Raw genomic sequence first — 14,506 nt, 5'->3', positions numbered from 1 at the left:
GAGACCTCAGGATGTCACCTCACATTTTTATTAATGTATAGATCATTAAAATTCTTTGTATGTAAATGAATACCTAAATTTCCCCCTGAAAAAAGAGTCCCTTTGATGCAGCTGTTTGATTATAAAAGTGTTATAAAGAAAAAAATTGTTCTGACGTACAAGTGAAAGGTGCATGTTTTGCTGCTTTGTTGCTATCAACCCCTACCATCTGTTAATATGATTACGGCGTGCCACGCGGATGAACACACCTGAGGGTAGCAACGCCAACTTAGACATGGGTCGGACAGTAGCAGTGAAGGGTTCCACAATGGATGACGTGGGAGTACGTGCAAAAACAGTGATAAAATTAACATTTCGGACAGAATATCGAGGGTGCAAGAAAGACGTAAGTTCTGCAAGTAAAATAATGAAAGAATCATATTCGACGAAGTGTTGGGCATGATTAAACAATGTGCTACAATCAGTATTAGCTTTATGTATTAGTAGTTGGTGTTGAAAAACTAGTGAAAAATAATAATTTACATCTCAAAACGAATAATTGTGGATTACTTCTTTCATTTAATAATTTACCCAGAAAACGTCACCACACAAGGAATGATACACCGAACTACTGCTCGCCGCCATCTTGAAGGTAAAACAGGACACATTATTGGCAGGGTCTAGAAACCATCTCTTCAAGTGTACAAGACGAATCAGAACACGCTTTTGACGTAAACAGTGTGGTAGTCAGTGCTGAAGTGTAAATATAGCATGCTTTCACTAACATTTCCTTTGAAGTCATATTAGATCATACAAAACTGAAACATTTTCGTAAATAAAAATTTACAGGGGCATGAACATTAATAGAAATAATTAATAGTATACATGCCTCTCCGCGCGATCTAACTATACAGAAGTTGCATTACATTAATTAAATACCGGTGAAAAGTGTGCTTTATCGTTGCAATTATGTTTCATCGAGTACACACAGTAAATCAATAGAAATAAGCAACTCTTGATCGACAGGTGACATAGTCAATATAATACACAGAACATCCACTTAATTCTGTTCTCAGACCTGTTCTCTTTTTTGTCATTATTAAAATTTGTAAAATGAAGTTAATTCTTGTTCGGTGTTATTGTAATTGTTATAATTTTTTTCAGTGCCATTTTCTTTCCGTTATTCATGGTTCCGTTTATGTTATTCTGCTTTGCGCTTATTTTATTTCGATTTCTGTGTATTATGTGGAATATTCTATGACGTGTCATTGACATAGATACCAAGCTGAATAAAAATTAAATAAGTACAAATAAATGAAATAACCCTGACTTTAGGATAAAACTGCTAGCAGGCATTCTTTGGGTAATAGCTGAGATATGCATCTGCACCGGTGTTATGTTCGTAGTTAGTCGATCGTTAGTGGCATGTAACTCTACCGTAAGGCCTGGTTCGAAAAGCCGTTTCCGTTTACAGGTCTCTGTGACATTCATCTGTCTGCTGAAGCATTGATCTCATTGCTGTACTGGAACCTCTGTGCGAATGCTAACAACAGATCCACTTTCACAAAAGTATGGGTTGTTGAAAGTCCAGTAGTCTGTGATGTTTCTTGGGTCTCTATGAGACCGCAAGTGACAATAAGAAATTCTCACACGATGTATCGACAGCTGGGTCGGATCTGACATAAGAAACGATTCCTATATCCAAACAGACAAATCCAAAAATTTCAAGGAGAGGCTCCCGGGCAGTTGGCTGACTGTAAGTCGTGACTGCCTTAGCCACCGAAACTAACATTATTATTTACAGTATCAATACTTTACAATGCAGGCTAGATTAGAGTCGTATTGCTAATAAATAAATAAATAAATAATGAATATGTGTCCATCCGATCAGAATCTCGTATGCTTTGCGAAGAACTGGCAATACATTTGCCTCAGTGAATAAAGTACTCACGACACTGGGATGTGGTATGTAACACGATGCAGAAATCTTGCCCTTCGTGCTCGGGTCACAAGGAAGCCATAAGCGTATAAGGCAAAAGAAAACAAAAAGAAAATGCTCAGTCTCAAGGTAAGCAACGTGTTGACGAGGCGAGTAGGTATCGATGAGAGATAAGCATGTAGCCTCCAAGACTCATAATTATAAAATGATACGCTGGCTTCATGTCACACGATCAGAAACTTACGTTTCCTGAAATGAAAGCAAAACCTTTCAATTGAGCACTTACATCTCAATCAGCATAAAACAGACCTCGAGCAAGCATCCTAGCCCACTGACCAGTACACCATGATGGACAGGGAGTCCTGCATACTCCTTTATGTAAAATGAAGGTAATGACAGCAATAAGTAAAACTTGTTTTAGGCATCATGTTCATAGATCAGTTATTTGTTACGCAGACTTTGAGCTTTGTCTCGCTATCGCACGTCTGTTGCATAGAAAACTATCCTCAGGTACAGGAAATAAGAGTGCGACACACACAGCCACCGGAAGCATAGCAGACCAATAGAAGAAACTAAAAGGAAATAAGACACCTCTCGACATCGTGTTCATTAGAGATTAAGAATTAGTTTATTTAGAGGTGGAAGTACACAACATCCAGCGCAGTCAAACGTCTACGGCCCCGTATGATTCATATCATGTGATGCAGTTTTTGCTCGACTTTCCGTGTAGCCTATACTAATTTAAGAACACTGAAACTGAAAACACAGTATCTTAGGCTTGGAAATAAGATAGGAGTAACAAGTCATTATTCGAATCACTCAGTTCTTGCAAATACCTGGAAATATTGTTGCTCAAGAGTACGAAGCCTATGTTCGTTGAGAACTTTGGCTCATCATGAAACCATATGTAAGCTACTAAGGTGGATGCTTACAAAACGCATTTTTAAACAATTCTAAATCAATGCTCAGATGCAGAACCCACGACACTTCAGTTAACAGAGGAGAGTCATCATCTACAAGTAAGGTTATCAGAGAAACAAACTTCTATATGCAAGTAAATACATGGAAAGAGCACGATGGCATTTCGATAATATCGATCTTTATGAAGACAAAACTGCCAAGTGTTCAGGCACAGTATACAATACAATGGACTTGTGTTCCCGACAAAGTTATGTAGTGCAGTGGATTAGGCATTGTACTCGCTTTCCGGAGAAGTACTGTTCACATACCTATCTGGTGATACTGACACAAGAGTTTCGTTTTCTCTCCAGGTCGGTAAATGGTGGGACGGTTCAAAATGGTTCAAATGGCTCTGAGCACTATGGGACTTAATTTCTAAGGTCATCAGTCCCCTAGAACTTAGAACTACTTATACCTAACTAACCTAAGGACATCACACACATCCACGCCCGAGGCAGGATTCGAACCTGCGACCGTGGCGGTCGCGCGTTTCCAGACTGTAGCGCCTAGAACCGCTCGGCCACCCGGGCCGGCGGTGGGACGGTCCATTTGAAATGGCAGGGCTGATTTCCTGAGCCATCATTGGCCAAATTGAGCTAAGGCTCCATTGTAATGATCTCGTCGTCCATGGACATTAAAGCATAATCTGCCTTACTTCCCCCCCACTATCTGGGAGAAACGTAGCTCAAATCCCCTTATGGTCATCCTGATTTAGCTTTTTCCTAGTTTATCTAATAAGTTTGTGTCGAAAGTTGACATGGTTCCTTAAACAAGGCCACATCCTATTTCTTCCACATTCCAAATCAAAACGAGCTTGTGCTATATCTCTGATGGCATCGACGGAAATAAAATGTTAACTCTAACCTTCCTTCCTTTGTGGGACCACCATGACCCAACAGATGAAATAGTTTAACACCTTCACGTGTTAGGGAACAGTGTAAATCTGCCGATGGTACACTGAACACAAAGTGAAAACAGTTCACTATTCATTGATATCCGAATACATCCAGCACACCCTGGCGGTGGAAACAATGTCTAAGAAGTCACAGAAGTCCACTATCTGCTGCCAAAGCGCGACTGACGACTCGTCCTCACAGCTCCAATTCCGCTAGTAGCTCATCTCCTATCTTCAAGACTTCCCCAGAAGGCAAAGGTTCCGGCTCCGAGTCCCGGTCCGACACACAGTTTTAATCTGCCAGGAAGTTTCAAGTTCAAAAGAAATTGTAAAAAGAAATTGTCACAAGTATTTTTGAACATTTCTTTAATAAAGAGCGCAAACAAGATGTTTTTCCTAACGTTTGCGCAGTATTCAAAACACTGGAATGGCATTCCAGATGAGTGGTGTTCAAATCCCCCTTCTCCTATTCAGACTTAGGTTTCCCAGTGGTTTCCCTGAATCATTTTACGTGGAGTGTTCTCTACTTTTAAGGACTTCTACACTGTCTAGTTGCATTAACTCATAACTGTTCCAAAGCCAGAATAACTAACATTTCGCGGCGTGGACCGTTGCGAAACGTGGAGGAAAAGTGTCAGTGAGGTACTGAAAGGTACCGACAGGGCTTTGGAGTCATGCAGACCCCAGTGCCGTGACCAGCTGCGTTGGATTTCTCGGTTGAAGATCCACGGCGCGAACGGCCCAGTCGAGGTGATCCCACTGATTCTCGATTGGAATCAAATCCGGGAAGTTAGGTGGCCTCAGAGTACGGTAAATTAATCCTGGTGCTCTTCGAATCACACACGTACACTGCGAGCTGTGTGATACGCTGCGTTATCCTACTCGTTACGGCATCCTGCCGAGGAAAAACAGACAGCATGTAAGGGTGGACGTGGTCTTCACGGATAGATGTATAGTTGTGTTGATCCATTGTGCCTTCCAGAATGACGAGATCACCCAGGGAATACCGCGAAAACTTTCCCCAGACAATAATGATCCCTCCTTCGGACTGGACCCAGCCAGCGATCGTTGCAGGGCCGTATACGCCAACGGTCATCTGTCCGATGGAGCATAAAACGTGAGTCATCTGAAAAGGCCACCTGTCGCAACGCAGTGGACGTCCAGGTGCGGTATTGGCTTGCAAATTCCAGCCTTCGTCGCATATGAACAGCAGTCAGCATGAGTGTACGGACAGGGCGCCTGCTATGGGGGCCCATACGCAACAAAGTTCACTGAACGGTCGTTGAGCAGACACTATTGGTAGCCCCTTCGTTCACCTGGGCAGTCAGTTGCTCAACAGCTGCTCGTCTATTCGCCCGTACATGCCTCCGCCGACGTCGTTCATCCATGTCCTGTATGGCCCATGACCCACCACAGTTACCTTGGCGCCGGTTTTGGGTTGCGCCATTTTGGGTGCACGGTATACCACTACGGCACACGAACAGTTTACAGACTTAGCCATTTCTGAAATGCTTCGCCCTTTGGTCCTTTCCGTTTTGGATGTCAGATAAATGGTTCCGTTTCCGCATTACGACAAAGATTGCAGTGTTTTTCCGCGTGCTCCCGACATGCCTTATACACCCTCCACTGGAGTGCTCTCACCTGCCGTCTGTGAATGATTGTACTTTGACGTCGAACGTAGACGGCAGTCACATTAATACACCTTGATTATGTGTATCAGCGGGACATTAAATTCTATCTTTTCTTAATGAGCGTTATTGATTGCAGGTTAAAGTACTCTGCAATTATAATAGTCTAGCAACAACGTCCGACCAGAATGCCAACAGCGCGATTAGGAGGATCGTTTTGTGTGTGCAGGTTCTGCGACTGAACAGGCAGGAGCTGGATCAGGCAGCGACCGGGCAGATCCTCAACCTGATGACGAATGACGTCAGCCGCTTCGACCAGGCGCTGCAGTTCGGCCACTGGATCTGGCTCAGCGTGCTGCAGGTCATCGTCATCACCTTCTGCCTCTACCAGTATCTCCAGGAGGCAGCCATCATCGGATTCGTCTGTATATTCATCCTGACAATGCCTCTGCAAGGTATCTGTCCTAGTTTACGGTATCTGTTTTTTTTTTATTTTTTTTTTACCTTCACCGTGTATATCTGGGAATGAATCAAATTGATTCTGTGCTATTATCATGATCATCCCATTCTCATTACTCTGAGCAAGTCGGAGCAACTTTGTTTCAGTGGAATGTCCGACTACCTTACTTGCGTTTACCTATATCGATTTCAATTTTTTTTAATATAATTTGCTTAATTCACTACGCGAGTGTCGGTGTGATCGCTGAAGTACATTTTCATTTCATGCATTTGTATTTTCATATCCTGCTACCTCGCCATTCTAAAGCATCTCGAACATGTCACATTTTTTATATCGGAGAAGACACACTTAGAAAAAATTATATTAGAACATCAACTGCAGATATAGAATGTTTATGAAATAAAATGTAAACTAAGAAGTGATCCTTGTATTACATTTGGACACAAAGCATATTATACAGAGTGTCCCAGAAATGTTGCGGAAAACTTCTAGGGGAGGTGCGGCGCATCATAAGCTTAGATAATTTCATAGCAGTCCATGCCAGTAATCGTCGTTGTACGTGACCAGATGCTGCTGCACACAAGAGTACAGGATGGGAACGCCGTTCCGTGATTCTGTACACGAGAGTACTGGAAGGTAATGTGAGGATTTCATCATTCGAGTCCTAGCCATCATACGAGGAGCATGGGACGGTGTACGAACGGTGAGCTTACAGGCGTGCTATTAATGTGTGGGATAGTTGAGCACAACGGACGAGTCGTTGGAAGTACGTATCGAGAATGCTTACCAATCAGACACCAGCTACGACTCAGTTTGTTTGCACGTCTGCATCGAAACTTGTGCGAGTACGGGTCATTAGGAAGTGGCAGGGTTAGTGAGTGCACGCCACGATCGGCCCGTTCGGTCGTAGCGAAGAAAGTGTGTTGGATGCCGTGGTGATTAATCCAAGCACCAACAGACGTGTTATTGCCTCGGACTTAAGACTGCGTCTTTTGAAGGCCTAGTTCTTACATGCCTTTGATGTCCAAAGAGTGCAGATATTGCACTCCGGTGGCCATCCTGCAGGTGTGCGTTTCACACAGTGGTTTCTGCAGCAAAGTGGCCAAGATATGCATTTTTCACCTTAAGTGTTGTTCACTGTTGAGGCCACATTCACTAGGGATGGCGTGTTCAGTCACCGCTATGAGCATTTGTGAGCACCAGAAAACCCACACCTAGTGTGGCACCACGCAGCACAACATAGCTTCGCAGTTAACGTATGTGCGGGTTCGATCGGCGACTGCTTAGTCGGGCCGTTCCTTTTCCATCCCTCTTGACCCCCGCGAATTATCAGACACTTCTGAAATAGGTTCTCTCCGGCTTGCTCTAAGATGCTCCAGCAGATGTGGTTCCAACATGATGGGGCGCCTGCCTATTTTGGACTGGCTGCTCGTAGGCATTTAAACAGGCCAAACCCGCATCGATGGATTGGGCGTGTTGGGCGTGGTTGTCCGGTTCCCTGGCCCTTACGCTCACCGGAATTATCAAGCCTGTTTCTTTCTGTGGGGAGTCATAGAATTTCTCATATACCGCTATTCGGTGGTGTCTGAAATGGATCTCTTCGCAAAATCGTTTTCGAAGCTGTTACAAGCAAAGAAATTCTAGCTGTGTTCGAACGTGTCGGTCAGTCAATGCTCTATCAGTGTCGGGCATGCGTGGCGTCTGATGGTGCAAACTTCGAGCATCTGTTGTAAAATCGGAGCTGTATTCATGTCGTACACCATGTGTACTCATTATGTCCAATAAATGGTTCAAATGAATCAGTCTCTTGTTCCTTTCCGATCTTTGACCTCTGACGTTTGCGTCCGTGGATTGCTATGCAATTTTCAATCCTAAATACGTGCTCCACCTTCTCTAAAACTTTATCAAAATATTTCTAGCACACCCTGTATACGTAGGAGACGGAACAGATCACAGGCAGGATGAAAGATATAAGGAAGAAGAAGGAGAAGACAGGTGATACCTACCACCATTTGTGAAATGGGTGACAGTCTAAGAATAAACATCGAGACTTGTATCCTAGGGAAATTGACAGCGTCGAATGGTGCAGTTTTCGTCAACTTGGATGTGACTCACATGTGGATCAGTGTATTTTGCCATTTACAATTAGTTTAAACTAGGAACGTTGATATAAGGACTGCATAACCCAATACTTCTGGCTGGACATAAGTGAATGCGATCAAGAAATTTATTGTAAGAACTCACTGTTTAACAGCTTGTACTAGATGCTTACTATATTTTATTATGTTTTACAAACAATGCATAGTTTTCGCACATGGCCCCCAGTCTTACTGTTATAGAGCGACATATCTTATTAAATTCTAGTAGTTACCTTCGTTGTCTGAGGCCTTACTCAGGTTCGCCTGTTTGAATTTATCCCTAAAGGGAGTCGATGTTTAGTCATTGCGTTCTAGTTGTAAAACCCATTCTATAAACAGCAAACCATGACTACATGTTCTAGGAACCCTATCCCCCCAAATCTGCCGGCCGCGGTGGCCGAGCGGTTCTAGGCGCTTCAGTCAGGAACCGCGCGACCGCTACGGTCGCAGGTTCGAATCCTGCCTCGGGCATGGATGTGCGTGATGTCCTTAGGTTAGTTAGGTTTAAGTAGTTCTAAGTTCTAGGGGACTGATGACCTCAGAAGTTGAGTCCCATAGTGCTCAGAACCATTTTAACCATTTTATTGTGCCAGAATTGGTACTGATTCGTCCGTTCCGTCGGCCAGAACCTTTAACATAGCGGCCGACTTTGTATTTTAGGTATCAGTAGGTTATGTGCCCGCATTGAATTCCATCTTCTCCCTTCTGTCATCAACAATACAAACACGACACTGCACTTTAGAGCTCACAAAGTATAGAAAGTGGAATGTAGTGGAGAAGAATCACGCCTGCAGGAAGTGTAATATGATAAGTAGAAAGTAAGTGTGCCAAAGATCATCTTGACAGTTCTTATACTGGAGTTTCTTACCACGTTTGTTCCAGTCAAGTAATCACTTCGTCAAATTTCCCAATTTTATCCATTATGTCGCAAGTCAGTTCCGGACAGTAAGGTGTGTAGGATCAGTGCTTCCACTTTTGTGAGTCGGATTACTCTCATTAGTTTTGAAAATACTCCCTTCTTTCCGAGCAGCACGGTTACTCCATTCTCGGGTAAGACGTTGATGTGCAAGTATGTTGACTCCAGTAACATAGAGTCGATTCGAACAGTGCGTCGTGGCACGTTTGTATCACGTTTAATAGTATCTTAAGTTCTGTTTAGCCAGTAAGTATCAGTTTGTGTGTATCTTCATTTCGTGATCTACTGCTAGATACGAAATATGCGAAGTATAGACAGACGAGCGGTATGTCGCTGCCGATTAGGCAGCAATACCGACTACAATTGGTCGCTCTACTCGACGCAGCAACAAACGAGCTATTTACCAAGTAATTTCGACCAATGTTTTGAATGAAACTGTCTCGCCAAGTTCTGCTATAGAAAATGAACTGTTATGCCTAGCAGTAGTGGCAATTGATCCCGGTATGTAGTCTTAGACTCGTAGAAAAAAAAGAAAAATAACAGGAGGTGCAATTTTTTAAATTTGTTTCAGAACATTTCTCTCGGGGACTGTAGGCTATCTAACAGAATACGTTACGTATTTCATCAGTGCCAAATTTGCTGTGCGCATCTGTCTAGTCGGTATATCCTCCGTCACGCACCGTACGGTGGCTTGTGGAGTATCTATGTAGATGTAGATGTATCTCGCAAATAATTTTAAATTCCTAAATTTGTCTTTCATTTATTAGTCACTTTGCTTAAATACAATTATTTACACTCTGTATTTGCAATATTTAGATGTGCATAAAAATGCTATCGGTAGTGGCGCTGCTGGTGGCCACCACCCTTGTTAATTTTATGAGGGAGCGATAGACTACATTAAATCGCAAAAGGCTTAAGCTCTAGAATAGGTAGTCTTAAAAAAAAGTTTAATTAAATTTTCCACTTAATATTACTTCATTTTCTTTAGAACTTAAACATTTTAATATCGCGTTGTTCCACGAACACCCAACAGTGATCATGTGCAGCTCTGTATGATGTAATTATTGCCGTTACCTATCCATTAATTTATATTTTATGACACAAGCTTCAGAATACCGATCAGTGCAAAAACTGAGGTTATCAATGGTTTTATATTTGTACCCTCTCTCAATAAGAGAATTTCTGCTTTGACTTTATTTTTCAGAATAGTTCTTGTTCCCTAAATGATTCTATAAATTCTAACGTGAAGTTCTTATACGATGGTGTCATATCGAAGCGACACTAATAATTATTTCATCCAGAAAGAACGGCGTCGTGAGGACAAAACAACACAACTACGCCAGACAGGCAAACGGGTCGCAGCCAGACAGCCATATTACCACACTCAGGCGGCGAATAGTCAAATCACTTGGAATTTATAGACAATCAGCGACCCGTCGCTGCGATCTGCAACTTCCGCAACACGTGTGATCTACAGATCCATCGCCTGACATGACGACCAATTGCTGCGATCCAAAAAGATGGTTCAAATGGCTCTGAGCATTATGGGACTTAACTTCTGAGGTCATCAGTCCCCTAGAACTTAGAACTACTTAAACCTAACTAACCTACGGACATCACACACATCCATGCCCGAGGCAGGATTCGAACCTGCGACCGTAGTGGTCGCGTGGTTCCAGATTTTAGCGCCTAGAACCGCTCGGCCACCCAGGCCGGCGCTGCGATCCGACGTAACCTTATTGCGCAACGCATTCCATCATAACAATAACGTAATATCATTGACACCAATACTATCTCTGTTCCCGGCCGAAGACTGATCGCCTTGCCTGGTACCTTCCATACTCGCTCTAGGACCGTACGCCTTAGGAACTAGCCTCAGAACATTCGCATCACTACTGCTGCTATCGCCGAGTTGTCTGGGTATTGCGAAGAGCGGAGTTGCGCCACACTGTACCAATGGAAGCCACGTGGTGTTGCGAGCCAAGGCCGCAGTGGCAGACACGCACGTTATCTGCGGCTCTCTCCCACACGGGACACTTCGCAGACGCTTGCAAGGTTTCCGTCCCGGCGAGCTAACGTACCTGCGGCCACGGTGTCCTTACGGAAAAGTTGCTCTCACAAGGACAGTGAGTGTGCTGTGGCCGTGGGTACGCCCAGGCACCACCTCCACCTTCCTGCATGCTCTGATTCTTGCAACTTTTCTGACGCAACAGTGACATGTCGTGTAAAACTTCTTATACGCTATGTCTGAACTTATCCCTTATCTGAATTGAAGGAGTCAGCAGAAGACAGCGTTAACCCACAAGAGCATAATTTGAATTGCTATATCTTATTTGTCTGATTAAATTCAAAGATAGGAATATAAATTCAATAACGGAAAATAAATTATGTAATGGACAGTTCTTTGTAGCGGTACATATGGAGAATGATGTTACCAACGTATGGTGCATTCAAAAACACAACAAAACAATGTTCAAATGTGTGTGAAGTCTTATGGGACTTAACTGCTAAGATCATCAGTCCCTAGCCCGAGGGAGGACTCGAACCTCCGCCGGGACCAGCCGCACAGTCCATGACTGCAGCCCCTAAGACCGCTCGGCTAATCCCGCGCGGCAAAACACAACAGAGAGTGTCATCAGACCCATCCTTACTAAGTTGTGGATTAACCAGGGTACGATTTGTGCTTTTACCAGTGGGGGGGATGCCTTAATGGATTAGTAGAATTATATATGTTACTTGCTTGGATCGTGGCGTTACGCATGGTTAAACAGCTATTTATAAATAGATGTTAATGCCGAAACTCACTATTCACGCGTATGCACAATCAGAAAAGCCATTCCATGTTATATCTTTAAAAGTAAAGCTTATTTACAAAATCATCTACATACAGGTATACGAGGGGAATTCAAAAAGTAGAGGCACACTTGTGAAAAGCTGTACTTATTCTGATGATAGAAAACTGAAACATATTAATAGTATTAATAGTAAGACTTATTAAAAACTTTCAGTGTTCGGTTCCACAAATTTAAATTATATGTAAAGTTTTACTCCAGTGCGTGGGAAATAAACATCCCAGGTTGGGATGCATAAACTAAAACCAGAGGAGGGGATGGTCTGATGCAGAGGGGGGGGGAGGGGGGGAATCCCCCCCATCCCCCCGTGCAAATCGCACACTGGGATTAACACTATCTTCCTCCGATCCCTTCAGTTATTGAATACGAGAGTTGCCCAGAAAGTAATGCACCGCTTTTTTTTTCTCAGCCGAAAACAATGCTACGAATGCTAAACGTCATGTAAATATTATTTGAAGTCTCCTGAGAGAGCGCGCCAAGTTTCCGTCTCTCCCGACAGGTAGCACAGCTGCAGGACAGTTTCAAAATGGTGTCCGTGGGTGATGTTCGTTACAAGCAACGTGAATTTCTAACTGCAGATAAATAAAGTCTGGAGAATATTCACAAACGCTTGTGCCAAGTCTATGGAGTATCTGCTGTCGATGGAACCACAGTTAGTCGCTGGGCATGGAGGGTGAGGTCATCAGAAGGCGGTTCGGCGGGGCTCCACGACTTGCAGCGGTCGAGGAGACCTTCCACGGCTGTCACACCTGACACACCTCACCTAGGCCCCTCGGACATCCACTTGTTTGCACCGTTAAAGGATGTCATTCGTAGAAGACATTTTGAGGACAATGAGGAGGTGGTTCACACAGTGAAGTATTGGCTCCGCCACCAGGACAAGGATTGGTACCGACAGGGCATACACGCCCTTGTTTCTCGTTGGAGGAAGGCCATAGAATGAGATGAAAATTACGTGGGAAAATTAGGTGTGTAGATAAAACACCATTTTTTCGTGTGTGTAATTTTCATTCTGTTCAATGAAGAATTGTTGAAGAAAAAAATGCTGTGCATTACTTTCTGGGCAACCCTTGTACATTTTTTGCATTATTTTTTGCTCAATTTACTCTCCGCATCAGAATCTTTGTTTATTATACAGAAACTGATTTAAATTTTATTTTTCACTTAATTTCCGTGAAGAAATAGCTGTCTTCCTGCGACTCACTGTCACAATCAGTCATGGTACTCTACTCGGGTATAGCGCTGTAAATGTTGATTTAAGTCTTACGTTGTAGGAACTGGATTCCTTCTTGCCGGGTGTTTTGGACGCTTGTTTCATTTAATTTGAAATTTTATTTTCCCTTGTCGATGCCGTGTTTTTGCTATTGGCTACGCCACCTGGGCAACATCATTTCCGCCAACAATGCTTGCTGAAACATGAAACCACGAAGCTGATCATTGTTACTACGATCTTTCACCTTCCACTCCGAGGCCAGTTCCAATGGTTAAATTAGATTCGTCGCCTTGTGATTCTGAGATAGATGCTTTTTCGCAACAACGTTCGACCATGCACTATACAGTGACTTGCAGAGTATACATGTACGACAGCGTGCTGAAACGTAATGCCCTCGAATTTTTTGTGCGAAAACTCTTAAAGCTTTTTAAATAAAATAGACAATTCTACATCTTCATTTTTCATGTCTACATACATTGATGAGTCAAAACATTATCACCACTGCTTAATAGCTTGTTTTTCTGTCTTTGGAACGAAACAGATCACTGCTTCTGTGTATTAGGGATTCGGCAGTTTGTTGGTAGGTTTGTGGAGGTATCTGGCATTAGATGTCTACGCGCAGGTCATGTAATCCGCGTAAATAACGGGCCGCTGATTTGTGTACGTGGTGATGGTACGTGATAGCGGCCCAGATGAGTTCCACAGGAATTTGGTCGCCGAGACATCAACACGAGTTCACTATAATGCTCCTCAAACCACTGCAGCACGGTTCTGGCTGCGAGACGTGGCAATTGTACTGGTGAAAGATGACATCGCCGCCGGGGAAAAACATCAAGCATGAACTGTCTTCGATTACGACCAAAGGTCCCATGTAAGCGCAGGAAAATCTCTGCCATAGATAATACTGCTCCCGTCAGCCTGCGTCAGTGGCACGCTGTACGTTTCGAGCCACCGTTCGCCTCGATAATGACGTTTGTGGTGACGACCATCGACCATCGACCTGAGTCAACATATGGACGCGTAGAGGTGGTCTACTGCGGAGGTCCATGTTCAACAATGTACGATGAATGATGTGCTCCGAAACACTTGTGGGTGCACCAGAATTTTGCTCTTTCGGCAGAGATGCCACAGATCACCGTCTACCCTAGTTTACTAAGTAGACAAGCCTCCTAACCCCACGTTGTGAAGAGTCGTGGGCGTCCACCCATTTAGCTCCTAGTGCTAGTGTCAGTGTCCTTCTGCCTGTTTCTATAGGCTCAGGACAGTAGCACATGAACATTCGACCAGCTTCGCCGTTTTCGAGATACTCGTTAACAGGCTCTGCATATTAATAACAATCAGCCCTTTGTTGGAGTCACTTATCTAAATGGATTTCCCTATTTGCAGCCCATATCTTCGATCGGGTGACCCCATTCCGTGTCTGCTCGGCTTGCACACTTTTCTTACCGCGTCACGTCTCCGCAACGTCACCGGCGGCATCCAACGCCACGGCGTGCAGTGGTCTTAATATTTTGGCTTATCAATGA

The 14,506-nt window shown here is 43.6% G+C and overlaps 1 protein-coding gene across 2 annotated transcripts in view; it reads left to right on the top strand.

Annotated features, from left to right (window-relative positions):
- The window catches only part of LOC124721475 (ATP-binding cassette sub-family C member 4-like), a 275,591-nt gene that overhangs the window by 84,914 nt on the left and 176,171 nt on the right, over positions 1-14,506 (top strand). For both annotated transcript variants that reach the window (XM_047246470.1, XM_047246469.1), the window contains exon 5: positions 5,631-5,856. In XM_047246470.1, the coding sequence (XP_047102426.1) occupies positions 5,631-5,856 (226 nt within the window). The remainder of the gene's footprint in view (positions 1-5,630; positions 5,857-14,506) is intronic.

Source organism: Schistocerca piceifrons, chromosome X (genome assembly GCF_021461385.2).
Source record: "Schistocerca piceifrons isolate TAMUIC-IGC-003096 chromosome X, iqSchPice1.1, whole genome shotgun sequence".
NCBI lineage: Eukaryota > Metazoa > Arthropoda > Insecta > Orthoptera > Acrididae > Schistocerca > Schistocerca piceifrons.
The sequence above is the reverse complement of the archived record's forward strand: the minus strand, read 5'-3'. Positions and strand labels throughout refer to the sequence as shown.